The sequence below is a fragment of the Anomalospiza imberbis genome, chromosome 21 (assembly GCF_031753505.1).
Source record: "Anomalospiza imberbis isolate Cuckoo-Finch-1a 21T00152 chromosome 21, ASM3175350v1, whole genome shotgun sequence".
NCBI lineage: Eukaryota > Metazoa > Chordata > Aves > Passeriformes > Viduidae > Anomalospiza > Anomalospiza imberbis.
In genome coordinates this window covers 1,440,253-1,468,186 of record NC_089701.1, presented here as the reverse complement: position 1 = coordinate 1,468,186, position 27,934 = coordinate 1,440,253, and the positions used below count along the sequence as shown (strand labels likewise).

General features: G+C 47.3%; 1 protein-coding gene across 8 annotated transcripts in view; it reads left to right on the top strand.

Moving 5' to 3' along the window:
• Positions 1–27,934, top strand: part of CRB2 (crumbs cell polarity complex component 2) — a 55,750-nt gene that overhangs the window by 18,018 nt on the left and 9,798 nt on the right. For 3 of the 8 annotated variants that reach the window (XM_068210921.1, XM_068210920.1, XM_068210919.1), the window contains exons 1-7: positions 2,845–2,982; positions 13,199–13,897; positions 15,632–15,827; positions 16,242–16,381; positions 16,835–17,017; positions 17,900–18,013; positions 26,269–27,207. In XM_068210921.1, coding sequence (XP_068067022.1) covers positions 2,862–2,982; positions 13,199–13,897; positions 15,632–15,827; positions 16,242–16,381; positions 16,835–17,017; positions 17,900–18,013; positions 26,269–27,207 — 2,392 coding nt within the window. In that variant the 5' untranslated portion in view covers positions 2,845–2,861. Of the gene's footprint in view, positions 1–2,844; positions 2,983–3,934; positions 4,089–13,198; positions 13,898–15,631; positions 15,828–16,241; positions 16,382–16,834; positions 17,018–17,899; positions 18,014–26,268; positions 27,208–27,934 lie in introns of those variants that run through there. The other 5 variants (XM_068210923.1, XM_068210924.1, XM_068210925.1 and 2 more) reach the window with 3 other exon arrangements.

Genomic DNA, 27,934 nt, shown 5'->3' with positions numbered 1-27,934 from the left:
CTGCAGCAGTCCAGCGGGCTCTCACGTAGATCAAAGGGTGCATCCATGGTCAGAGCCTGACTTCTGTGACTTCCTCGAGAGATAGCTTGGCAGGAGTGTGGCCCTGTCTTAACCACAGCCTCGTCTGTGTGTGTTTGAATGGTTTCTCTGTTGGAGAGGAAGGCACGGGTGCTGTGCACATGCTGGATATCTTTGTTATGGTCCTTACAATTAGCTCTTTTTTGGAATGAAGCATGTCGTGAAGATGTCTGAACAAGCAGCCAGTGCTGCCAGGCAGAGCAGGTAATTTCAGACCTCAGGCAAACATGTTTATTCCGCCCTTGTCCTCTGGACTGCCCCCCTCCTCTTCCTCAGCACTGCAATTTTATCTGATGATCACGCTCCAGGAAAGTGAGGCTGTGCCAGCACTCTGCACACCCGTGCCAGTGCCCAGACAATGACCCTCTTGCTCTGCCTTGTGAGCCCACTTTTTCCACTGCCATTTCTCAGGACTGACCAATGTCACAGGCTCAGGACTCTGGCGTTTACCAGGCAGCATGATTTGCTTGCCAGCAGTTCTGATTAGCAGTGGTAGGAAACTAAATTTATTGTGTCTAAAAAATGCAATTAGGATGTCTCAAGACTGGATATTTTGTGTGATTTTGCCAGATTTTAATAGCAAATTTAAAGTTTTGGCTCAGAGCCCAAACTCTGCCTTGGCTGCTCCGCTGTGGGGATGTTGCAATAGGTCTTGCAGTGTCCGGGGTGCTGCTGGCACAGTTCTGCAGCAGTTCGGGATGTGTCCAGTTGCTCTGATTCCTCAGTGCTGCTGGAACGTTCATTTCTTTCCAGCTCCCCTATTTTCCCTCGGGGGCCTTTGGCAACTTTGGCAGTGCAGAAGGGACATCTAGTGGGCTGATGGGAGAGTGGGGACAGTGCCTGTTCAGGGCAGCAGGAGAGAGCCAATTTCCAGTTAGAGACTGGACTCTGGAGAACCCTTGAGCATTACAGCACCAAATTGTATGTAAACATTTCAGTGTATGGAATTGGCCTGTGAGCCTGAAGGCTTAAAATTCCAAAACTTATGGAGTTTTAAAAAATATTCCTGGCATTTTTCAGCAGTGTCAGAAAACAGGAGAGTGTATGGAAACAGTCAAGTCTGGCACAGTTTTTGAGTGGAACTGAAAGATTTTTTCTTTACTGACTCAACTTCCCAAGCCTGCAGCCACTGTTAGTATGGACTGCTTTGTATAATGTTGTGCCTAATGACCCCTAGAGGACAAAGTTGGGGAAAAAATCATGACTGATGCTGTTGACTTCCATTGTTCAATTCAGTAAAATAGATTTGTGCCCAGTGGTTCCAGGACAGTGAGGAGGGAAGGTGAGGCTGTGTCCTCTGTGGCACTTACAGTGTGCACGTGACAGGAGAGAGGAATGGCTTTATTTGTACTCTGATATTTGCTGGCTTGTCACACGTCTCCAGTATCCAATCTGGAGTATTAGGATTATTTTAAGCCCTGTGTGAGGAAAGATTGTGAAACTCATGCGAGTGTACATTGTTCTTTGAGTGAAAAGCAGACTTTTTCTGAGGTGCTTTGGTATATGATTCTCTCTGAACTTTTGTAGAAAGATGTATGAGATTGTTGTATGACAGGTGTACAGAAAGGTATAGAATAAGTGGACAGGAAGGTTCTGCTGAGTACCCCAAGCTACTTTCTCCTTTTTCCTCTAATCCAGCTTGCCCACTGCTGCCCCATTTCTATGGCATGCATTTCCGGCTTGCGAAGGTTCCTGCTTCAGGCTGAGAATAGAAGCCTTGCTGTTATGCTGTCCTTAAATCTCTCATAATGAGTGTTACACCAAGGAAAGCAGCTGTGTCCTTTGGCTCTAGTTTTAATGCTATGTTAAAGAGCAGATTACGGTGACGTTGATGGCAGTGATGCAGAGGTAGCACAAACCATGACCAGTTTGGGGAAGGCTTTAGCAAGGATGACTAAGGACTTGGAGCTTATGCTTTAGATAACAAATCCACCCAATTGTGCTCTTTTGGAAATGTAGTCAAGCCTAACAAATCAGGGCCTTAACAGAGTTGCATTAGGGTCCTTTAATTGGACTAAGCTGGTTAATACCCACATTGGCTTTCGTATGCCCAGGGGTCCAGCACAGGAATGGTTTGCTGTTTATGCTGGCAAAATCCCATAAAATTGCAACCATGAACATTGATAAAATTAAATTTTAATGTCCTCACAGGTAGACAATGGGTTAAGGTATTTTGATTATTATGAGGAAGTTGGATGTAACTGTTTTCCTCTTCCCTCAGTCTGGCTAGTGTGACAGGCTCTGTCATGGCTCTGTCCAGGGCTTGAGCTGTGACAGGACACACAGCACAGCAGGGCTGCACAGACATCAGCCTCTGTGGGACGACGTCCACTTTCTGTGTGTGGGGGTTTGTCATACTCATTCTGTTTCATGAAAGCTGAGCAGGTCCTTCAGGTAGTCCTAGAAGCCATAAATGACCACGGATTAGGTGTGTTTTCCAGGTGTTGTGAGACTTACAGCAGTGCCTGGCTAAGAATGGTGCTTTGTTGGCGTGTTAATTGTGCAATGATTCATATGTATTTGCTGGGATTTGGAAAAGGTGGATGTTGAGAGCATAATTCACACAGGTGAGGCAAAAATATTCTGAGCAGAAAGATTCTGCACACGTCAGTGTTTGGTTACATCCCCTGACAGCAAAACCAGAGTCTAAGGAGACAGAAATGAGTTCCAGATGGTTGTAGTAACTGGCAAGAAACTAATACTGAGGCTGATCTTGAGAAAACAGACTGAGGACACCAGAGATGAAAGAGGGGGCAGGGTGGTCCAGATAAGGTTGATAACACATGATATATCATCTTTGGAGCATTCCAAGGCAGGACAGTGAGATGAACCATTTGTTCCTGAACTGCAGAGTCTGGGTGGTGGAAAGGCTCTTGCTGTGGCTGTTCTGCTTCTGCACTGAAGGTAAAACCCCTGCAGTAACTATCCCATCTCCATGCACAAATCCCACCAGCCTCTGCTGCCCTGCAAGGGATAATGCAGATTACTCACTGTAATTTTGTCCTTGTTTTCTTCATGTGCAGCCTAAGTGTGTTTGCACCAATTCATTGCTATCTTGCTTATTTCTTGTTTAAACTAGGAATTTGTCTGGAATCTTACCTGTGTTCTATTTTTAGTTGTTAGTGAAGGGTGAGGCAGTGTACTTAATTCTCATTGCAGTTAGTTTAATCCAATTGTAATGTGGATTTAGAGAGACTTAGTAGGTCTTGGCTGAGTGTGGGCTTTTTCCAGGTACTGTCATTAAACAATGCACACTGATAACTTTTTCCACTTCTAAAACTGAACCCCTGTATCTAAAGGTGGTGTGATTTGGTGCCTGTGTTTTGCACCTCTGTTGATCTCTGTAACTGTTCCTCACTTGGGAAGAGGGTTCCTGTAATTTTGTGAGTTCACCTGACCTGTGGTATCACCCCACCTTGAGGAGACAGTAGTAAAGATTAATGTGGACTAACGCTGCTTTTTGGGGTCAACAGAGTGCTTTTGTCTTATTTCTCTTTGAACATAGCAGCTTCTCTCAGAAAACTCTGCTCGATCCTACTGTGGAGTTTGTCAGCGTGAGCCGATGCAGAACTCGGCATCCTCCAAAGCGCCTCTGTGCCGAGGCAGTTCTGAGCCCTGTGGCGGCTGTGGGGGGCAGCCCCGGTGTGTCCTCGGCGTGACGGGGGCAGAGGCCCCGCTGCCGTCCCGCGGCAGCCCGAGGCGCGGGCGGCGGGCGCAGTCCGCTCCGCGCGATCCAGGCAGGCTTTGCCGGCGCTCCCGCGCGGGCTGCGGGCTCTGTCCGCGGGCTCGGTGCTGCTGCGGCCCGGGGAGCGCGGGGCGAGCGCCCGGCCTGGGCAGAGCCCGCCCCGCGCCGTGATGTGGCCACAGGAGGGGCTTGCTGGCCTCCAGCTCCCGTCTCTCCCCGGAGGGCTTTAGAACGGCCACTCTTACACTTGTCATGGAATTAAAGAAAACTACCTCCAGGCCGTACAGTGCTGCTCTCCTGCTGCCACTTTTCCTCTTGTTCTGGGGTAAGTTTTTGTCTTCTGTGCCTGATTCTTGCCCAGCTCCTATGCAATAACTTTGGATCAAATCTCTGACCTGCCCTTATATTGAACAAATTGGCATCTTACAGTTAGATTTGTAGCCTGAAAACTCTTGTCAGGAAGATAAATAGGCGTTTCATTCTAGACGTGTTGTTCCTTCTATTTATTTCTTGTCTCTTTTCGTCTCTCTCCTGTGCACGTGTATGTTTGCATTTATTAACAAAAACTGAAAGTAATTAAGCATTCATGTAATTAAGTATTCACCTATTATAGTAACCATTTTCTCCACTGGAAAGGTCTGAATATTTTGGTTGTGCCCACACAGAAGAAACACAGACCTTTATTTCCATCCTGTATGCTCAAGAAATACATCTGAGCACAAGACGATGGTACCCAGGGGAGTGTAGTGCCAGACACATCTGGTACAAAATGTGGAGGGAGATCACAGCACAGGGGTTTCTCCACTTAGAATTTGAAAAAAGCAGATCCATCCTCAAAGTGCAAGGAGCAATGAGGTAACAAATGGGTCTATGGGGAGTTGTATTGTTTTGTGTTTTTTCCACGCTGAAAACTTATTTTATAGCCAAAGAATCTGCTTGAGTACGCTGAGATTCTCCAAATTCCCTAGACCCTGCTTTGGGTTCCATTGACACCCTTGTTTAAAATATCTTATGTTCGCTGAAAAATAGGTATCTCTGTTTCTTCTGGAATAGGTGCCTAGAGATCTGCTGGGCCTAGACATCTGTTTTAGTCATCTAGGGATTATAAGGTCATGTCAGGAACACGTCCAGCCTTTTACTGGAAAGTATGATTGGGATTGAACTGGCCTCCTTATCCTGCCCTCGGCACTGCCAGGCCAGTTACCTGTAGGTGCAAGTCAGGTTTGGTTTCCACTGAGCAAGTACAGGTATGATCCATGACATGAAGAAATGGATGTAAAATAGGAGAACATTGAGAAAATACAGTCAGAGCCTTTTCCCTGCTTGTGTCTGCTGAACGTGGCACTTGGCATTTTCTTGCATTAATAGGTGATGTTTATGTAATTTTAGAGATTTGGAAAGTTTTCAGCTTTTCCTCTGATTCCCCAACAGTCACTTTTTTATCTTCTGAAGCCTCCCAAATTTCTGTTGCTCTGACCACCTCAGACCATGAATGTGATTTTTTTTTTTTTTTTTTTTTTTTTTTTTTTTTTTTTTTTTTTGCTTTCTCTTCGTTATACCAGTTTCTTTGTCTGGCATGTTTGCTCCAAGTGCCTGGAATTCCTCTGGCCACAGGGAAGCAGCAGGACTGTCTTTTGTATCTAGTAACCATAGCTACTGGTTTGGAGCGTGAGGCGATGGCGGTGGCTTTGTGCTGGGCAGAGGCAAGGCCGGTGCGTGCAGGGATCTCCCGCACGTGGCTGCCAGGCCGGGCCGTGCCTCGGAGCTTGGTGCTCTTTGCCCGCTGCACCTGCGGCTTTTCACTCCTGGAGAAAGCTCTTCTCTGGAGCACTGATTTAGTGAGAACGTGGTGCTCTTTTGAGTGCGGGTGGATGACTCTTCTTGCTGGAGCCAGCAGGGCTCGAGGGAAGTGCTGATTTTCGTAGTCTTTTCACCTACTCCTGTTTTGCAAGGGGAATTCTGACAGATTTTAACTGGAGTGAATGGTGCTATTTAGGTAGCACTCGCAGGTTTTTAAGGCCATAAAGAAATGTCTTTTCTCGCCCTTATAAACCATATCACTACTTTTATTTCTAATTGACTGAGTCTAAATGTCTTTGAAACAGAGAGTGCCTAAGCTACTCGTTCAGAATTTTTGTGGAAATCCTGAGAATGCGGTTGACCTGGTGCAATCTGTACCCATCAGAGTATCCTGCAGGCAGATCCTCACAATCTCCAGTTGTTTAAAAGAAACCCCCGGAGGGGCAGAGCCTGCACCTCCCCTTTTACTGCAGCTGCCTGTGTAATGGAAACACAACAGAATAGCTCCCAGCTAATTCCTTGTGTTTAAAAGAGATTCTGGAGGGCAGAAGGAGTGTCTTCTCACTTCTGTTCCCACAGCTCCAGCCGTCAGCAGGCACAGGAATTCACATACCTTTTGCCTGGAAGATGCTCTGGATGCCTGCTGAGGGAGAGCATGTGCAAGACAAACCTTTTCTGCTATCAGCTCTAATGCCAGCTCTTGAGATTAGCTCGGACACAGGGACAGTTGAAGGCTTACTTCAAAACTGGGGAACAAACAAAACCAATCTTTCCAGCTGTTTTGTTCATTGTCAGTATATTTAAATAAGAATTGGAAATTAAAGCCTGTGACTCACTCTGGTGAACTGAATACACAGGAAAGTCCCTGTCCCAGTGTTTGATCTGTGGAAATGGCTGAAAGATCAGAGAATATGTGAAACATGAAGGTCAGCTTGGAGGAGTGTTCATTAAGGGAAAATACTGGGGTGTCCTGAGCACAGAAGATCAAAGAGTTACAGTGGCAATATATTCAATGCTGTCATAAACCAGGGATTCATAGCTCTTGCCTTCTCCCCAGTTCTAGAAGCATGATAATAGGAGTTACACCTTCAAATCTGCAGTCAAACTGTGAGCTGATAATGAGCACAAGCTAGCTGGCTTCTTGTTCTGTGGTAAGAATGAGTTCAATTCCCTGAAGTGGTATTTCTGACTAATGCTGTTAATGCCTTGGGCCATGATGTTGGCACTGCTGGGCCCCATGGATTGGTGCCCACTGTTTGGCACCTTTTAGCAATTCACTGGGCAAGCTGGGGGGCAGAGAGCCAGGAATCACCATCCTCCTTCTTTGAGGGGGTAAATATTCTGCATATTTCACAAGAACAACCTGAGCCACACTTCTCGTGCCTGAATGAATGAAAGCCTAGGTCTAGGCCTTCATAAATACTAAATAAATATTTTACACCAGTAGGCTGTGTACATATATCCGTCATGGAAAACTCTGTCACAACAAAAACCTCGTGTACAAATGTGATGTGGACTTTGTTGCTCTCAAGTAACAAAGAGAAACAATGTCAGAAGCAGTCTGAGAAGTGATGGACACACCATATCTGGGTAAAACTGTAATCTGGCCTGTGTGCAGGGGTGTGAGGACATGCCTTGAAGCTGGTATTTGGCTGAGACACTGGGCTTGTGTGCTTAACCCACCAAAACTCTCAAGAGACATCAAAGTCGTGAATAGTGAGGCTCTTTTTAAAACTGTCGTTTCCAAAAGGCACTCTTGGCACTGCTGGGAACCCTGGCATTTTGTCAGGCCATTTATTCAGTATTGTCTTAGAAGTCCTGCCTGCTGATTGCCAATGCTACTTTTGGATTAGCTAATCTTTATTTTCAGGGTTTGTGGTTTTTTGGTCATAGTGCCATGTCCTGCTTTACATAAATTATCAGATCTGAAAAGATGATAACCTGAGACAGTAACAATAATGTTTCATTTCAACCAGCAGATATATCTCAGAATCCTTTCTGCCATTTAAAAAATGAGGAGGAAGATCTTGACTCTGGGCCCCAGAGTCACCAAGTTACTCCAGCAGAGCTGGGTGGTGGGAAGTTAGCAACTGTGATCAAACACTGGTATTTTGGAGGGTTTCCCTTTCCCACATCCCCTTTTCTGAGGCTAAATAGAAAAGCCTGCTGTTAAAGCAGCTGTCACAAGTGCCACCGCTGTGTTAAACAGGACAGGGAATACAGGTTATGGAATGTTTTGGGCTAGGTGAGCTATCACTGCCAGTTATTAGCACGTCATGAGCTCGCCAGCAGTCTCAGAGAGTCCTGGGCAGTGTTTGCTGGTGCTGGTATTACTCAGAGCAATGCTTAGCTCAGGTCTGGATAGAAAGGTTTTCATCTCTGTGTGTCAAGAAGGAAATGGGGCTTGTAAAGCCCTAGGGATGTGTGAAGAGGCCTTGTACCCTGAGCAGGTACATGGAAGGTGCTTCCTGAAGAAGTATTTGGCTTTACCCTGCCATTCTCTTCCATAGCTGTCCTTCCAAAGTGAGCAGGGGTGGGGAAGAGAGAGGGTGGATATGAAAGCCCCTTTTCAAGCCTGTCCATTTCCCTTTCTGGTTGTGTGGATCCTGTGAACAGGCCAACGTGTGTCCCCTTTCACTAATCCTTTACACTGACCAGGATAGGGAAAGATCAGCAGAGGTCAGCAGGGATTTACTAATATAAGCACATGCCTTCCGGTTGTCATGGAGACCTAACTCTCCATTCCTTTATTCAGAGTTTATTTAGTAGTTTTGTTGCTCTGAATTCCTTCTGGTGGAAGGGTTCCCTCTCTACCCTTGGCCTCAGGATCATTCTCCAGTGAGAGGTGTGCTGGGATGAGCAGCAGGAGCACAGCCTGACTGGTGAGAATTGCCCCAGGCTGGGGTTTGACCAGTTGTGGTTTTGGAAATTGGATATCCCTCAAGCTCCGTGATTGTCTTGTCGTGGTGCAGCTGGGACCTGTGGTGCTCTGGGAATCCTGCTGTTCTCACCTCTTGGTTGTAAATTGGGTTTTTTTTTTTCAGTTGTTATAGTGAGTAGGGCAGGTGAAAAACATCTGAAGGAAGCTTCTTTCCACTTGAGGTGGATCTGGCTTGTCCGAGCTCATATTCAGTTTTTGCTAGGCCAGGAAATAACATTCTGGCAGCCTGACCTTTCTGGGAGCTGCGTCTGTGGTTGTGACCATTTTGCACAAGTTGTGCACAGGTGATGGTACTTTTTCCCACTTCACCATGTCCATGTGCATGGACAGGTATTCAGGGATGGGGATTTCCCCATCAGTAGGTACCACTGCCTCTGCTCAGATTTTTTTCTGTCCTTCAGTACAAAAGGAAACTGTGAGCTGAGAACCCCAGTGCTGCCTCTTCCCTGCTGGAATTTTAAGTGATCAGTAAGACACCTTTAAGGTAGTTATCAGTGCAGCACTGAGCAGCTTGCACAAAGTCAGGAGTGTCTGCAGATTGACTACATCCATCCTCTATCAGAGTTACCCAAGACTTTGAGAAAACAAACTTGTGAAAAGCAAACGCCCAAAATAGAAGCCAGTGAGTAATGCTAAAGCAGCATCTCCAATCACATAAATAATTGCCTAACTTCTCATTAATTTCTGATTTTTTTGTGGTCAAAAAACTCTCTGTTGCAACTTTGACAAGATCACATAGTTCAGGTATAAAGTATAAGCTTATTAAAGTAAATTATTAAAACAGAGCCTGGTGATACAGCTTGTTTACCTTAAAGTGTTACAAAAGGTCACAAACCTCATCGTTTGGGGGAAATCTTTGCCAGCTACCTTTAAAGTGTAAAACCAGCCCTGTCCTGACAGAGCTCAGTGAATGCTTTATATGGGACTCTGGTAGCCTTTGAAGTTCCTCCTAATCCACCCCTAAATGTCTGGAACTCTTCTTCAAAGGAGCTCTGGTCTCCTCCAGTTTCAATTCAGCATAGGCTTGCAGGGTGGTATGATTATAATACACTTCTAATTTTTTTTTCCCTTACAAATATCACTAATTTGTATTTTTCTTGTGAAACATAAAGGAAAACTTCTGAATGTCATTGTTAATCCAGCAACAACTACTTTGGTGAAAAACTAGAAAGTTTTGTCATTCAGTGATTTCCTTGACCTGAATTTCACAGTATTCATGAACCAGCATAGTCTGAACTACATGTTTTCATGGTTGTTATATTGTGCAGCAGGAAAAGCTAATTTATTCATTTTTCTTATTAGCGTTTGGTGCATATTCATGTGCTATTCACATTCATATATTAATCTATTCCAAAACTGAGAGCAGTAAGTGTATGCCCTAGGACTGATGGCTGAAAAGAATAAAATCATCAGATGTGCTCTTTGTCGAGCCAGACGTTCAGCACTGCCATGGAAGGAGTATTAGGGTTAGAATACATTCACACAGGGCCATGTTTAGTCCTTGGGAATATTCCATATTAGTACCGGTGTGCTGGATACAAGGGACTGTGTGATACAGTGTGGGGTTTGTGCTGTTAGTGTGCCTGAAGCCTCCACTGAGTCCGTCAAACACGTGGGGCATTTTCTGCCAGCTGCAGTTCACAGAATAATTTGCAGTTATTTAGATAAGTTGTGTTTTTTGTGATTTACACTGCATAGTCCTCAGCCTGCTCCATGCATGCCCTGTGAGCATCGCTGTGTTACTTCAGGATATCTGCTCCAGAAAAGGAACATTTTCCTCCAAAATGCTGTCCTGCTGAAGTACATATATTAACCTCAGTGCTATTGTTCATGGTCACAGTGAGTTTTGAGCATACCAGAGTTCTCCCTGTTCCTTCCCTGCTGTCTTTGGTAGCCAGGAAGGCCTTTGCACTTATTTGGGAAGCTTTGTGTTGTCTGTGGTTGAGCTATATGATGGACCGAACCAGAAAAGGTACAAAAAAGTGTGTCTGTTGTGAAAGAACTTTGGGTAAGGCATGAAATTGCAAAGGGCTTTGATGTTTAGTTTTATTTGCAAAAAAAGCATTTTGCCTGTGTTCTTGTCATGGAAGCAGAAAGCCACACATGAGCCTTGGCAGTGACTCAGCCTGGCTATGCCAGCAGTGCCTGGGGATTCTGTGGAAATGGGAATTTCTATGCTGATGGAGTGTGCTGCAGCTCCTTCCCAACATGCACCAGACTCCTTTTTTGTCCCAAACTGTGCTCCTGGCCTCTGGAAAGTGCAGGCAGGGGCCGGTTACTCATTAAGCCCACAAAGGCTCATATCTCCTGCCTAGTAAAGCTCTTTTGCGAATAGTTTCCTGGGCTTCCACTCTAATTGCCACAGAGATTCCAGGCAGATTCCGTCATCCTTGTTTTCTGCCTGACTGGGAATCTGAGAATAAAAGGGTTGATGGCAGAATAATGGGATTGCTGGACAGTGCAGGGCTCAGCAGCTCTCCCCAGCATCACATGAGAGGGGAAGGGAGGGGTGGGCCATGGAGATGATGCTGGGAAGAGAACGGGCTGCCTAAATCCCTGAGCACCCTCCCTCCCCCAGCAGCACTGCCGCTCAAAAGAAGACTTAGGAACACTACAGTCTTTGGTGGGAGGAATTTGGGGGAGGTCAGGGCAGGGGCAGGCTTTTGTAAACCAAAGTCTCCTATAAATAAATCCCTTTCAGGCCCTGAAGTCGGTGCCTCCACCTTCAGGTACAAAAACTGAGGAGCTGATGGGGCAGAGTTGATAGAGCACCACTGACACAGATTAACTATCAGGGGTGGATAAGGTGCACCAGAGCAAGGCAAACGTGCCCAAAACTGGGCCAGGATAGTGCTGGCACCAGTGAGAGGATGTGGAGGTCAGCTGGGGAGCAGTGCTGAGGTGTGTGATCCTGGCCAGTCCTTAGCATGGAGCATGGCAGGGTAAAGCAACATTCCTCCTCGAGCAGGGGGGCTGAGGGAGCTGCAGGGATTTGGGATCCTGCCTTCTTTCCACCTACAGCTTTGTGGGGTTTACAGAGACTGAGGCCTGTCAATACCGGGGCCACGGCCACATAGAGAGGGCAGCAAAAAGGGTGAAGAGCTGCTTGCCCAAAGGCTTGGAGGGATGGCTTGATTTCCAACACCGGGGAAGTCTGGATTGTCTCGCCAGTAGCAATTTCTCAGGAGCATTTGCTCCTTCATGAGCTTTAATCTGTGCTTTGAGACCATTTTTCATAGACATTTTCCAAACATCTGCTATAGAGTTGTTTGCAGAGTTACTTCCAAGTTTGGATGTTTCATAACACTTATACAGAAATCAGGCTGGGCTGTCTCTACCACACAGCTTCTCTCTTATTTATCTTGGAATTGAGCAGAATGAAAAGCTCTGATCAGAAAAGGCTACAGTGGGATGAGGTGCTAATGACTACTGCCTTTGTAGAAGTTCTCTGTTTCCACTGCCTTTGTCCCTTTATTTAATTTTTTGTTGGTTTGTGTCTTTTGGAAAGTGCTTAATTGTGGCATTGAATTCAGGACATGTATCCTAATTCTAACATAAAGGTCGTTATCTCCTGTTCCCTGGGCTGTCCTGCCCTTTGGCCAATCTGCCCCTTATTTTACAAAGTAAATTTAAAATTTATTTTGGAAAAGAAATGAGGATTCCTCCTATTGTTCCATTCTGCTTCATTTGAAATATCTGTGTTGAACACTTTTTTGTTTTTTTTTAATATCGTGTATCCTACTTAATCTCATTTATATGAACTAAATTTGCAGTTCAGTGGGCACATCCCATCACATTTCCGGATGGTAGAGTTGCTTAATGGGGCAAGAGCCTTTTAAATGCTTCCTTTGAGGGGACAGGAAGGCATTGTGGCTCAGTGTGAATTAACTGATCGCATCCTAATGCTCCCAGATTTAGGGGAATCTCGTCTCAAGATGAGTTCCTGGTTATCTGGTTGTTAGACTGGTGTTTTGGCTCAGCAGGTACTGATCCAAAATGCCATCAGCACAGTGACCTCAGCAGTCTCTGCTCTTCCTTGCTAAAATTGTCCTGCTGTGTAAATTCACATGTCTAACTCGAGGAGAGGGTGAGGGTCAGTGGTTATCAACCTGAGCTGCCTGATGTAATCAGAGACTCTGTGAAATGTGCCCATTTGGAGTTGGCCTTGCCTTATTTATGTGAGCATCTTCAAATCACTTCTGGGTCAGCTGAGAAAAAATTGTATCCCCGGAAGGAGCAGCTGGGACATACAGAGCTGCAGCCAATACCCGAACTCATCCTGCCTCTCTGGGTTTCCAGGCACAAACGCTGTGCCCTGCCAGTGAAAGGGGTCATGGAATTTTACACTAAGTTAATCTTGTGAATGGATTTAAGGTGAAATGTGTCACTGCTCTCAAAGTGACTCATGGATGAATAAGCACAAGTAAAATAGTTGGTTTGTGAGCGTCTCCTAAAAAATCAGGTAGCTGGTCACCCAAATTGGCAAGAGATTTTTGATTGCCACCAAATGAAGGGCTGTTGTCTTCTTTACAGTAAATGTTTGGTTCTCCAGTATCATCCTCATCTCCCGGGTAACAGCCCTTTGTTGTGTGGAATTTAGGTGGGCAGTCTCCGAGCCGTATGTGGGGATTGGCAGAACTTTTTTTCTTTAGAGCTACAAATGCTGACTAACAAAAAGTCTCTTTTCTCATCAGGAACTTCATACTCTGAAAATGACAGTGGCTGTTCCTCGTCCCCATGTGAGAATGGGGGGAGCTGTAAGGATTTGGAAGTGGGCTACCAGTGCACCTGCCCTGTGGAGCCTGTAGCCTACATGGGCATAAATTGTGAACTCCTCTATGATGCCTGCATTGAACATGGCTGTCCTGCCCACATGACCTGCACCCGGACTCCCGGGCTCCTGGAATACGAATGTGTGTGCACACCCGGCTCTGCAGGTGCCGACTGTGGCAGTGTTGACGAGTGCGGGAGCAGCCCTTGCACAGACCCTCGATTGGAATGTGTGGATAGCCCAACTGGATACACCTGTAGATGCCAGCAGGGCCCCGGTGGAGAAGGCTGCCCGGCAGAAAGCTCCGTGTGCTCCAGCCACCCCTGCCTGAACAACGGCACGTGTGTGGCGGCTCCGGGCGGGTACCGCTGCCTCTGCCGGCCCGGCTTCAGCGGGGCCACGTGCGGGGACGACATCGACGAGTGCGCGTCGGGGCCGTGCCGGAACGGGGCCATCTGCAGGGACAGCGCGGGCGAGTACAGCTGCTTCTGCGTGCCCGGCTTCCAGGGCTCCAACTGCGAGATCGACATCGACGAGTGCGCGTCCCGGCCCTGCCGCAACCACGGCACCTGCCTCAACCACATGGACCGCTACGAGTGCCGGTGCGCGCCCGGCTATGCAGGTACGGCCGGCCTGCCCTGCCTCCGCGGGGCTCCGGGGCTGAGGAGCTGCCTCACTGCCTCACTGCCTCACTGCGGCTCTGCATTCCCACAGCGTCTGGGGCTGGCTGTGAGTAATGCTGTGGGGCTGCTGGCAGCAGCCTCCAGGCAGTGCTTGAGGCCTTGAATTCCGTGTGTGGTGCAGGTGTTGAGAGACAGGGATCCAAGAGTGGACTACCTGAGACTGGACACAGGTATAGGCACAGGGTAGCTGTGATTAGTTCTCAGCATAAAATTAAGGGAGATAACATCAAAAGATATTTATCATCAGGAAATGGATACTTAGTGTTTCCAGGTATAACTTAGCTCTGCTGACCTGGCCGGTATGTCTTTGTTCTGTCCAGCAGGAGTTTTCCAAGGGAAGTACTTGTCTTTTGGAAAAAAGTGTCTTTTAGCTGGACATTTCCAATTCTTTCATGCCTGGCGGATGTTTATTTGGCATATGATTTAAGCTTTCTCTTTTGTGCATCTGTGCTAATGGTGACTCAGAGAGGAATCCACACCTGTGGGTTATCTGTGAGGGAGGCAGTGGGGGGCTCTCCTTCCCCCAGCCCTGCTTATCGGAGTGCATTGGGGTGGAATGTGTCCGTGTCTGCCTGGTACCACCTCGCACATGAACTTTCTCAGCCTTCCTCCTGTTCACAGACTGAAGTGTTTAAGGAGTTGAGTTGCTGTGAAGGAATGCTGCTGATTACCAGTGGAATGAGGAGAAGTTACAACATTAGGAATGTAGTCCCTGATGCTGACTCACTCTCTGATAAAAATGAAAAGAGATGAAGGAGAAACAAGACAGATTTTTTTTTATGTGGGCTCTAAGGTTACTGGTGATTTTGAGTATCAAGCATAATTCTGTCTTTGCAAATCAGTTTCTTTTTTTTATCTTTATGCTGAATCCTCAATTCGGGATTGTGGGATTCCCTGCCAAAGGAGCAATAAAGTGACCCAGGCAGCTGGAAAGAGTTTGTTGTGCTTCAAGTTATTCTGATGTCAATCATGAGGTTTAGCCTTGGGATTTAGTTCTTCATCCAGAGGTTTGAGCACCATTGGCCAGCAAGGCAAGGTTGTTTCCTGGTGCTTGCAGCTGGAATTTGGGTGAAGAAAGTTTTGTGTGGGTATTGAGGGGTTTGAACCAGATTAGGGGGCCCACATTCCGCCAGGATTAGGATGGCCACGCCCACCCTGTGGGGAGCCTTTGCCAAGGAGGGCAGATTAGATGGATTGATGGGTGGCACTGCAATGAGTAAGGTTTGGAGGTGATGCCAGGCCACAGGCAGCTCAAAGAGGTGGAGCATAGATAAGATAATTGCATAGAAATCTTTCAGGAGGTCTTGTTCTGTCAAGGAGGTTGGGACTTTGTACCAAACAGGTGTTACTTGCTGAGACCAGTAGTGGAGCTAACATTGCATTTTTAATAGCATTTCCCAATAAAATCACTTCCTAACATCAGGTATCCCTGTAGCCTCTGTTTTGCTCTCCTTCATGCTTTTTTCCTGGGTATCACAAAGCAAGTTACAAACAATTGAAATAAATGGAATTTATTGTTGGAGAATCAGGTAGAGATCACTCTGGTAGCCAGCTGAGGTTGATAACTGATGACAAAAGAAGATAACTCTTGTGATTTCCTCTCACAATTCCAGGCAGCACATATACACTTTTGTGGATTCGTAACACAGATATTTTTCTGTTTTTTAACAAAGGTGTGAACTGTGATACTGAAATAGATGAATGTGCCTCAGACCCTTGCCAGAATGGGGCCCTGTGCAGTGATCATGTTGGGTTCTACACCTGCACCTGTGCACCAGGTTACCAAGGAACCCAGTGCGAGGTGGACATCGATGAATGTGAGAGCCAGCCATGCCAGAGCAATGGGACATGTCACGACCTCATTAACAGGTGAGAAACCAGTGGTGGGGGGCAATTAGACACCAGGACTGATCTAAAGGTCTACTCAGTGCAGCCTGTGAAAATCAGAGTCGAAAGCTGTGGGGGGAATTGGATTTAGTGTTTTGTACATTGAGTGGCAGTAACAATGATTTGTGACAATAAGGGAGAAGACCCCTCCCAGCAGCAGAACTCCTGGGGTGCTTAAAGGAAGGGAGGAACAAACATAGAGAAGTGGTTTGCAGAGCATGAGCAGCACAGGCAACTGCTGAGAACATACCTGTGTGTCTGAATTTGCCTTTCCACGGGTAAGGTGTGAACACAAGTGGTGTGAGCATTGACAGCTGAGCTCTTCTGCCCATTCCTCACCCGGGGCTTTGCTGTCCAAGGCTGAACTGATGCCTTGCTCTGTTTGGTGCTCCACAGCTACCATTGTGACTGCAGCGACACCGGCTTCGAGGGGACCCACTGCGAGCTGGACATCCTGGAGTGTGCCTCTGACCCCTGCCACAACAATGCCACGTGCCTGGAGGGAGTCAAGGGCTACAGCTGTGCCTGCTGGCCAGGTGGGCTGGGGCCTCTCTGCTCCTGTGGTGTGTGGGGACACGGCCATGGACAGCACGTGCTTGATTGCTGTGTTGGAGAAGTAGAAAATTAATGATCATACTGCATGGCCCCGTGTGGGTTTTCATTGTCTGGAACAGTGAGGCTACACTGCTGCCCTTTACAGGTCATCCCAAAATCCAGCTGACCAAAGATCACCCTGATTCCCAACCATAAAGTTTTCTTTCTGTTTTCTGACATTTTCCTTCATGAATTCCTCTATCACGAGGTGATGATTTCCTGTAAATTGATGATTTTGGTTCCTGTATTTGACATAGTGGAGAAATGAAAGGGCCCAGGACTCTCTGCTAGATGAGATCTGGGGGTCTTGTTCCCTCCTTTGAGTCAGCCACAGCATTTGGGAGCTGAGCTCCAGTGAAGTTGTGCACGGTGCTGACAGCAGTGTCTCGTGGCAGGTTACACTGGGCACGACTGTGAGGAGGATGTGGATGAGTGTGTGACAGAGCCCTGTCACAACGGTGGCCTGTGCCTGGAGCGCTCCAACCCAGCCCATTACGGGACACAGCCCCACTTCCCCAGCAGCTTCAGCTACAGCCAAGCAGCTGGCTTCCTGTGCCGGTGCCAGCCAGGCTTTACAGGTGAGCTGCACAGCAAATGTTCATCCTGTCCGCACTGGGTGGTACCGCTGTGTGAGGAGATGGGCAATGCTATCTCTGCAACATAAATCTCTTAAGGACTGGTACTTCAGAGGGGCTGGCAGCCTGATGCATCAGGAATGTGCTTCTGCTCCCATTACAGACAGCTGAATGTCATTCCCTGTCCAAGACTGTCTCCAGGCTGAGGCAGCAGCCTGTGCACTTCCCTGTGCTGCCAGGAATGCCCTCTGGCCGTGCAGGTGCCGGGGTGTTTTCCCTTCCTCGGTCTCTCATGCATATGGCAGGATTCATCCCTAGGGATATCTCTGAAATTCCTCATCGGAGGAAGCTAATTCCCTGAAGTCACAGATTACTATTCTAGGTGTTTTCTTGGTGAGACGACTCTCATGGCAGCAACTGTATAATCAAAGTGGGACAAGAGGAGTTTCTTGGTATGGAGCTCTTGGAGCTAAAAGCTCTGTGGATGTTCCACTGAAATATCACCCTTTCAATGGATTGGAGATATGTGTAAAATGCTGGATTTAACAGCTAGGGAAATTCCCTAGTGGGAAGGCATAAACAATAATACTTTATTATTTCATGAGAGAAATAAGAGTGTTTGGTCCACTGTTGCACAGATGGGAATGGTTCAGAAGTTCCGATCTTGACAGTGCTCGGGACCGGGAAATAATTTCATACTTCATTTGCCCCCATTGTTCTGTGCTGGTGTTTGTGTGCCAGTGCCTGCAGAGACGTGCTAGGCTTCAATGAATTCTTTTGCATTTTTAGGTGAAAGAAGTGCAAAACTTATGACTGCAGTTGTCATTTTTGTTTCACTGCTGCACAAGTGCACTTCCGAGGTGTGTTTGTGTTTTCACTTTCCAGGGGACACCTGCTTTACCAACATCGACGAGTGCGAGTCCCAGCCCTGCCAGAACGGAGGGCTCTGCCAGGACCTGGTGAATGGCTTCCTCTGTCAGTGCCCACCTGGTTATTCAGGTAACCTGGGGAAGGGGTGGCTGGAATCAGAGCCTTCTGGCTGGCTAATGCTGAGCTGCTGCATTGCTGCCTGGCTGCAGGATTCCAGGATGAGAGGGCAGGACCGAGCTGCACTGGGAGTGTGCAGCAGGAGGTCTGCAGTTCAGGCTCAAAGCTGTGTGAGTGTGGGCAAGTGAGATGATAGGCCATGAACTAGATTTGGAGACATAAGATCAACTGCATAGTCTAAGATCAGAGTATCCAGGGCATCTGTATCCTGGAGTGAAAGTTACCTGGGAGAACTGTGAGGGTTTCTATACATGCAGGAAATATATAGAAAAGCAGCCTTTAAATAAAAGAAGGGATGTTTAACGTTCTAAGTGTCACAGATGGGCTCACCAGCACACAAGCATCTGTAAAACATCTCCATTCACTAACACCCTGGCGTGATAAGAGCCAGCCATTTTTTGCTGAAAGCAGTGATCTGCTATGTTAGGAGGTCAAAAGGTCTTTGTGATCTGAGCAAAGGAAGCCTTCTCTTGTTTACAAGGGAATCAGGAGTCTGGATTCTTCCCCAAACGGCCTGCCTGACCCTAAGGGTGCAGTTTGCTGGTTGAGAATCTGGGAGAAGAAGGTCCTCTGCTAACTGGTACTAAACCTCATCTTTCTTTAAAATATTCGTTCTCAGTCTTCTTCATCTTTAAATTCCACATGTGTTGGGCAGTTTAACACCAGAGTCGTTTATAAGAAAGGTGATCCCAGCACAATCCTGGATTTCTGGGTTTGAGATAAGGGTAACTTCTCCACAGTGTTACCAGGCTGCCATCTCGTGGGAAAACGAAACAATTGATGCCCGAAGAAAACCCTGTCCCTTAAGTTGCAGCAGCAGGTAACAACATTCCTGAGACTCTCTCAGGCCTTTATGGCATGGGAAAATTTTCTCTTTTCCTTCTGTGGTTGCAGTGGTTGAGCTGTGTTGGTTTAATTCTGCCCAGCTCTTTCCTGGGAAGACCTATTAATTTCATCTAGTTATCACCTTCTGTAACTGGGCTGAATTATTTGTGGGGTTTTCTGGCCTATCTCATTTGCTAATTTAGGCCAGATCAAGAAAAAAAAATACTTTTGTAGATGAGGCCTTTGAAAATCAGCTTTTATCTAAGCTCGTTATCACTGCTTTCTCAGGCAGTTACAATGCTGTACTCTGAACTGAGATCTTGTCCAAAGAGATGGTTTAAAGTTTATCCTTCTTGTCAGAATTCCCACTCACATCTGTGCCCTGCTCTCTTTTCCTCCTGCAGTGCCCCAACACCCACACAGAGCTCAGAATTTTATTGTTCTTTGCCAATCTGCAGATCTGCTTAATCCTTTCCAATTCTTAGCATGCTCATGGGCGGAAAAGCTGACAGAAGCATGGACTGATGGGCAAAGGAGTGTTAGAGTTCATTCTGTTGCATCAAATTTGGGTTCATTAGTACTTGAAGGGGATTAGAAGCAGGTTGCTCTTCTGGATATTACTTTTGGTGAAGGACTTTGTCTCAGCTGAGGTAGTTTTGACGCATCAGCACAGCGAAAGGCTGGGAGCAGTCTGTGAGATCAGTGAGTGCGTGTGGAGGAGTGAAGCTGACAGGGAAATAATAGCAATTAATCTCCCCTCCTTTGTCAATTAGTCCCAGCACAGTCATGCTGGGTAAACAGCTTATTACTTCATATTAGGATCACAGAACAACTTTGTGAAGCTTCCCATAATGTTTCTCTCCACAACACATTTCTGTGGCAGCTTAGATCTGCCGTGAACTTGGGTTTAAGCTGCCTCTGCTCATTAAAGTGAACTTGCTACTCTGATGAAGAATGCTTTCTTGGGGCGGCAGGGGTTCCTTCTGTGTGTTTGCTTCTTCAGTCTGAGGAATTTGGGGAGTGTTGGGATAACAATGCAAGTCAGGAGAAATTCTTTCTTTGCAAATTAACTGCTTCAGTGCTGTCGCAGTGTAGTGCGGGCAGATGAACCTTCTCTCTGAAATGTAGCTGTTGCTAAAGTGGTGCCTGATTCCTGAGAGAACAACCTAACAGGTTCGGAAGAGTCTGTTCAGCACATGCTTTGTGCTTTAGCAGAGGATATAGGTACCCTGAGAGGATACAAGAAGTACAAATCAAAAGATTGCAGGGGTACTAAATGAGGTGCAAAGGAGAGGGAATCTTGCATGCTCTTGGAAATTAATGTCAACTGTGATCGAGAGACAAAGCATATTAGGAAAAGTCTGTCTTTTAGGGGGAAAAGAAATCCAACAAAATAAATTCTGAATTTTTTTTTCAGAAATGGTTTCAGTCCATAAGATATTTATTAGACAATAGGTTAGGCCAGGATGAGAAAAAGACTGGCACCTCCATTTGACATGGACACTGATTTTTAACCTGCAAAAAGGCTATCACTGAAGTTTGGATCATTCATTCCTTAAAAACTTCCAGATGGCCTGAGTGCTCCCACGGGAGCTGAAGCTGTGCTCAGCAGAAGAGGCCGTGTCCTGCAGCAGGCACTGTGGCACTGGGCAGCCCCGGGCACTGGCTCCTTGTGATCGTGGGAGCATTCTGAGCTCTTCTGCACACGGCTGAGCAACACTTCTGCTTTCATGAGGAATCAGAAGGTGGTGCGGTGTGAGTGTGCCCCAGTATAATTGGAGGGCTTATTGACCATCTCACTTTGTTCAGCCATGTCTTTGTCTCCTTAAAGTAGAAACCTTCTGTGCAGCAGCTATAAATGGGGACTCTGTAAGGGTGCCAGCCCAGATCAAATGGGCTTGAATTCCTGGGTCATGGGTGAGGAAATAAATGGGAGTTGCTTCTTCCTTCTAACCACCTTTGAATAGATTTAATTTTTTTGTGCAGGTATTTCTTAAGTCAGATTTGTTTTAGAGATGGAGCCTCTAGAGCAAGGGCAGCTAAAAGGTTAAGATAGTAAAGAGATTAGAGGCCTGTTCCACCTTCAACCAAATCCCTTTTGGTAAATATAGCTGAAGGGAGCTAGGCAGCACTTGGTGAGGCTCCCCCCCTTCCCTTCCGCTCCACATTTCTTCTCCCTGCTGGATCACAGCTCCATGTTAATCAGACCTTTTGACTTCCCTGTCATCTGACCAGAAGGCTGTCAGTGCTGCAGTCCAGAGCCTGCTTGTGCCTGGTGCCAGGTGAGAGCAGAATCTGTGCTGGGTGCATTGGGGTGTGATGGATTTCCAGGCAGCAGTGTCCAGGTAGACTCTGTGTGTGTGGGGGGGGATAAATGTGTGGGTGCATAAACCAAAATGGGCATCTTTTTGAAGACAGTGAATGTTCTGCAGTCTTCACAGTTGGTACACTTTATTGTTGCAGTAGTGGCTGAATGTGCACAACTGCCTGTTTGTTTTCTCCTGAACACAAGATAAGGTTCCAAATCTGTGCTGGGATAGGTCTGTGTGTGCACAGGTCTGTGGCTTTCTGAGAAGTTTTGACTCCAAACAAACACTCACCATATCCCTCCCACTTCAACTATCTGTAAAAGTGACTGGCATGTTTGGATTGAGTAAAATTACAAAAGTGAAATAGCTAGAGGAGTTGTTGGAATGCTTTTTAAATATCTTAGTGATACTGCTAATGGAGATTCCAGACAGTGACGTGTGGGAGGTTTTGTTTGCTTGGACCTGACATTGATACAAACAGAGACTCCAAGTTTGGGGGAAAGCTCTCAGATAACATTTCTTCATAGAAATAAGAAACTTCTCTGGGTCCTTACAGCACAAAAATACAACTCTGCCTCCAGAAATTCTGTAATGTGAAAGTAACCATATTAAAAAACAAAGACCCCAGAACCATAGAGGAAAAAGGAGACTGCAATAGCTAATTTAGTAAGGTGGCTAATGAGGAAAGAGAGAATTTTGATTGCGCGCTGCCATGTTTGAACCTGTACATTCAGCATAATGCAGGGAATTTCTTTCCATCCAGTTTGACTTCAGGGAAACAGATCATGGTCATTAAAACCTGAGACTTTTCTTAGTGAATACAGCAGAGTGGAAATGTCTGTGCTCACAGATCACTGGAACAGGGCACAGGGAGAAGGAAAACTGCCCGATGGACCCCGATTCCCTCAGCAGTGGATGTGCAGCAGGGCCCAGGTTCACTCTGCATTGGGAACTCCCCTTGTTCCTATGGTTTAGATATTGCACAATGATGGAAATGCAGCTTTTTGGCTTAGCCTATGAAAAGAACATTTTGGCCTTATTCACGGAATTTGGCAGATTCACCTGGACCGCAGCGAGGGCGGGAGATTGTCTCCTGGCTTTGCGCTGCTGGGCTGAGGCTGTGGGCACTGCCGGGCGCTGCGGGAGGCACGGAGCAGGAATATGCTGGGAGCACACATTCCTGGTGTCAGCACGGACAGGGGCCAGCTGGGAGGGTCAGAGCCGGGCTGGATTAGACCTGGCGCAGGGCAGGGCTCTGCTCCCCCGGCTCTTCCGCTCCAATCCCTTCTCGTGGGACTGGCACCAGCGAGCGCCTGCACACACTGCCCTGTCAGCCCGGCCTTTTTTGTCATCCCTCCCCCCCTTCACCCCCCTTTTTTTTTTTTTGCTTTACCGTTCCCAATGTCCACAAGGAGTCGGCCATGAAATCTGTGCTGATTGGCGTGATCCTGAAGGGAATTTTTCTGCTAGCAGGTAATGAGACGTGTGCAGTGCTTGCAGCGTGTCCTGCCTGTGTGCGTGCCTGCCCAGGGCAGGGGGCTGCGTGTGTGATGAGTGGTGGCTGGAGGCATGAGGAGGAACCCGAATTGATTAGAAAGGAAGAATGTTTTTATTTTGAAGAGACCTAAAGTTTTGTTTTGGAAACTTTAAGGTGAGGAATTTCCTTGTGGCAGGGGTCTGGCTGACAGCTCCACAGTCACTGTGCTGCAGTTTGCCTTGTGGTGCAGTGTCCGAGCCGGCTGTTCCGGGGCACGGCTCTGTGCCCAGGTGAGCTCTGGAGACACACAGGTGCCTCCCGGCTACTTCTGGGAAACGTTAGTTTTGCTTTTTACTGATGTTTTTTCGGTTTTCATTTTTCCTTTATCGATTGAAGGCTGCCTTATTGGGAAGTCGGTTTTGTGGCTGTAACCCAGGACAAACCCTTTGGTGGTCAGTGCCTTCCCCAGCTCCTCCCGCTCCCTCGCCCCGAGCAGCAGCGCGGTGGGAGAGCGGCAGAGCAGGGGTTGCCATGGAAATGGCAGTAATTGTGCAAATATAATTGTGTCGGGGTCCGTTTGTTGCGGCTAATTCTCTGCCTACCCCCTCTCCCTCCTCTCCTTTTTCCTTTTGATAATCATAATACAATCCCTAATTAGGATGCAGCAGGGAAGGCTCGTTAGGAATTCAGCTGCCTTAAGGAGAGGGCAAGGCGGTGCTGGCCGGGCAGCCCTGCTGAACTCCCGTGTTTCAAGGAATAGACCTTGTCCTTCAAGGTTTTTTGATATCTGACAGCTAAATTAGAATATTTCACTTCATTTGTGCTTATTCTTTTAACATTTTATGTATCTGTTGAAGTATATGATTCTTACACTGTATACAATGAATCTTTACTTATTAATAGCAGCCAGTAAATCGTTCCCTCCATTCAGAAGTGGTGAGCTGTGTGGATTTAATCACACTTGCATCTACAAAACAGGACTGTTCCCACCACAGCACTAGCACTCTGAACGTGGTGGAGGATTTGTATTTGAATATTTGAATATACTGGAGCCTGTGAAAACTCAGCCACCTCTGAATGTTTCTGACCCAGTCCCTGTGGGTCGGTGGCTTGGGACCGTTACCTCGGACACTGCTGAATTAAGAGAATGTTTGAAATCCTTGACTCCGGACAGCAGCCTTTTAGATACCGCTTGTCTGATTTTCAGATAACAAGTCCCACTGCTTTGCTCTTGTTAGTCTTTAACTAGATAAGGAACTCATTAAACGTTCCAAAGTCTCCTAATGGTGTAATGAATCAGATTGGTTGCTTTTACTGTTGATGGCTCAAATAAAAGTAAACATTTCAGCCATGAAATTTAGAGTGAACAGAGGAGAGTACTACTTGTTTACAAGGAGAATAACTTGGTTTTGTTACTTGTTTTTGTTGAACAGTGATGTCCTCCAATTTATTTTTTTTAAATAAACCTGAAAAGGGATGCCTATGCTGCTCTTAGAAAAAAACAATTAGTGTCGAACAACTTCTTAATATCTACTTCCCAATGGGTCTGCAAAGACACAACTGTCCATGTCTTGGAGAAGATTGGAATAACAGATATCCAGGAAATGATCTGTACTTTTGGAAACTGTAGTGATGTAGCTCCAGATAACTGCTTAGTAAGTCTTCCAGGAAAAAAAAATTATCATTAGCCAGATTTTTAGAACTCTTGTGTAATCTGCTTTTCACCCCTTTCAAACAAATCATCTAAGGAATCAAACCAACTGCATCCCTCGGGAAAGCCTGGTGTTCAATCAGCCGCCAGCCTGGGGCTGTGCACCCACCCTGGGGCCTCAGGTCCCACCTGGTGTGAGGCACTGCGGGCTGCAGGGCAGGAACAGCCCAGGCAGGTGCTCCTGGTGCCACCAGAGAGCTGAGACCTGCTCGGGCTGGGAATGTGGAATGGGAGAATGGGCCTCTCCTGCCTCCCAGCCTTCTCAGAAATGCAAAAATTCACGGCATCTCTCCTTTTGTTATCCAAACCAATGTTATCTTCCCCTCATTGTCTTGGTAAATATCCGCAACTCAGGTCTGAAACAGCAGCATCTGGAGGATTTGGGACTGAACCAAACCTGCCTTTCCTTATTCAACAGCCTCTCCCCTTAAATCTGACTGCAGACTTGCCTCCTGCAGCTTGGACAGCCCTCCGAGAAAACCCACCCCATCTTCTCCCTGGGATTCTCCAGGCCCAGTGACGTCCCTTATCCTCTATTTATTCCAGCACATTTCCTTCATAGCTTTGTGCTGCAGTCTTAATTCTGTCCCTGGTGTTCCTTTGCTGAGCAAGCCCAATAGTAAGAGGAAGAGGGCTGTGCTGAAGACACTTGCTTACAGAACAGCTCTGGCACATCTGGAAAGTGAAGAACTAGGGCCTTGCATTTCTCTTTCAGTGCTTCCCAGAGCTCTGTCCCTACACTGGCACAACCTGACAGTTTGGAGCTGGAAGCTGGTGCTCATCTCTCTGCAGAGCTTAGGGGACAAACCATCACTGCAAATATTCAAGAACCTACACCTTTGCTAAGTTTTTATTTTTAATCACACATCAAGTCCAGCTCCAGTGCTCCTAGTGCCCCATCTCCCCCCATCTCTCTGCTCCAGGCAGCTCTCTAATCTCTTTGACATGCACATTCTGTCCAGTGGCTTTTCTTTACAAATGTCCTTTGTGTTTTGATTCCCCTCCTTTGTGTGTGAATTCCTTCTTTTTCTTCCTGCTGCCCTCGTTGTGCTTGCTGGCTGGATCGGGTGTAATGCTATTAGATTGGGATAATCCATGCTTGGTTTATCTGTGGGACTGTCTCTGAAGATTAGTGAAAACCAATGTTATAGGCTAGATAAAGTGAACTGATTCAGGGCTCCTCTGTCAGTCTGGGGTGCTCAGGAAAATGACAGCAGATTTTCATTAGCCAGATTTGGTAATTTACTTGAGCCCCATTGGGATCCATGTGCTGCCAGGAGACAGAACGGCAGTGCAGGACCTCACCCAGTTCATTTCTGCAGGACTGGGCAGAACTGAAATCAGCTTAGTGCCAGCATGGCACAGTGCCTGTGGAGCATGTTGTGTTTGTTGTTTGGTAATGAATTGGGTTTTGTGAGTTTTACAACTGATGGGTCGTGTTGGAATTGGATTTTTTTAACTGAGGCTTTCCAGTAACTTCCCATTTTACTGCTGTCTGCAACACTGGCGCCTGGAACATGCTCCAGTCAGATCTATAGACCTACCTGGCCTTTCAACATACCAAATCTACTAAGAAAAAAGCATAAATTCCTTGTCTGTGCTGGTTTGGTCCTTCCGTACCTTCTTCACGTTGACTGCCTGTGGGGTTTGAGCTTGGGACAGGACAGCAGTTGGTGGGGGGATTTGGGCTGACAGGCCAAAGCTCTAGAAATAGCATCTAGGAGGACACAGAAGTTTGGTTTTCTTGCTCTTGCATCACGAGCAGGACCCTCTGGGTGAGTGTGGGGCTCCTTGCTGGAGAGAACTGGGGAGGGCTGTGCCCGGCAGGCTCTGGGAGGGCGTCCCGGTCCCACGGTGAGATCCCATCTCTGAATCTCTTCCGCAGGTGTGGAATGTGCTGTTAACATCAATGAGTGTGAGGAGGGTCCCTGCAAGAATGGAGCTGTCTGTGAGGATGGCATTGCTGACTATTCCTGCCACTGTGCCCCTGGCCAGGATGGCATTACGTGGGGAGGGAAGAACTGCTCTGTCCAGCTCACTGGGTGCCAGACGCACGACTGCCAAAACGAGGCCTTGTGCATCCCAACCTACCAAGCTGAGAGCCACGGCCACCTGTGCCAGTGCCAGCCTGGTTTCTCTGATGCCACATGCTCGACACCAACAACGTTTTCCTTTGCTTCCAGAGGGTATCTCCTCATTGAGCTGCCCGAGAACAGTGCGAGCGGGAGGGGTGCAGGAGGAGCCAGCGTGTCCCTCCGCTTCCGAACCACTCTGCCCAGCGCTGTCCTTTTTTACCGAGGCCGCGAAGCTGAGTACTTGTTCCTGGAACTCTTGGATGGCATCCTGCATGCAGAGCTGAAGAGGGAGGATGTTGGGTACCCACTGCTCCTGAAGGGGCTGAGACTGGATGATGGCCAGTGGCATAAAGTGGAAGTTGTTGTGCACAGCACGGTGCAGCTGAAGCTCTGGCACGGCTCTTGTGAGTCCGGGGTCTGCCTGCAGAGCTCTCCTGTCCCACCGGGCACTGCTGTGATCCCACAAGCCTTCCTGAATCTGTACATTGGAGGTGCTGAGGATCCCATGGCCAACAACACACGGAGCCAGCAAGGCTTTGTGGGCTGCCTGGAAGACTTGCAGGTGGACGCTGAGGCCGTGCTGCCGGCGGATCTGCCGCTGGGGGAGTCGTCCCCGGCGAGGCCGGGCTGCGACCGCACCGAGTGGTGCCTCTCCCAGCCCTGCTTCCACGGAGGGCTCTGTGTGGACCTTTGGGCCACCTTCAGGTGTGACTGTGCCAGGCCCTATGGAGGCCCAGCTTGCTCGTATGGTAAGTGCCATGGGATTGACACCTGCCAGCTCCGCAGGTACTGGAGAAGCTTGGATGTTAGTTCTGGAAACAGGACTTTCGCTTTCTATTTGACCAGGGGGAAAAATACAGCAAAAGCCTCTGTGAATAAAATTCTCATTGATCCCTTTCCTGTGGTTTGCTCCTGCAGGAATGACTGTCAGATTTGTGATGCAGGTTATTCCTGGTAGAGCCAGAGGCTCTGACTTCACCTTTTAACAGATCTGTGTGAATGCAGGGGAGCAGGGAAGTTGTTTTACTGTGAAAAGTTGATCTTGAGCTTCTGAATTGAAGATGAATAGGAATGTATTGCTTTGTTGAAGGATGCTCTGACAATTTTGAGTTAAAATCATATCTATTTGCATTTTTTGCTCCTGTAAGGCTTGTATTAGTATTGGGGTTTTTTTCAACTCTTCTGAGCCCTAAATATGACATGTACTGCTGTTACCAAATTTACAAATTTTAGAAGCAGCTCTGTATCTCGAAAGTCCGTGAGTAAATCTGCTGGATTGGCAAGGGCTCTTAGAGCTGTATTTCTTGGATACTTGAATTTGTGCCCTCCAGAGGAAGCAAGGACACATTCACCTACTTCTTAGCGTCACGGACCTGTGGGGAGGAGCACCGTTACCCCGGCACACGCGGAAAACGTTGAGAAGAGACCTTTGCCCCATTCCTAAGGAGCTGCATCCCTGTGCCAGCTGCATTCCCT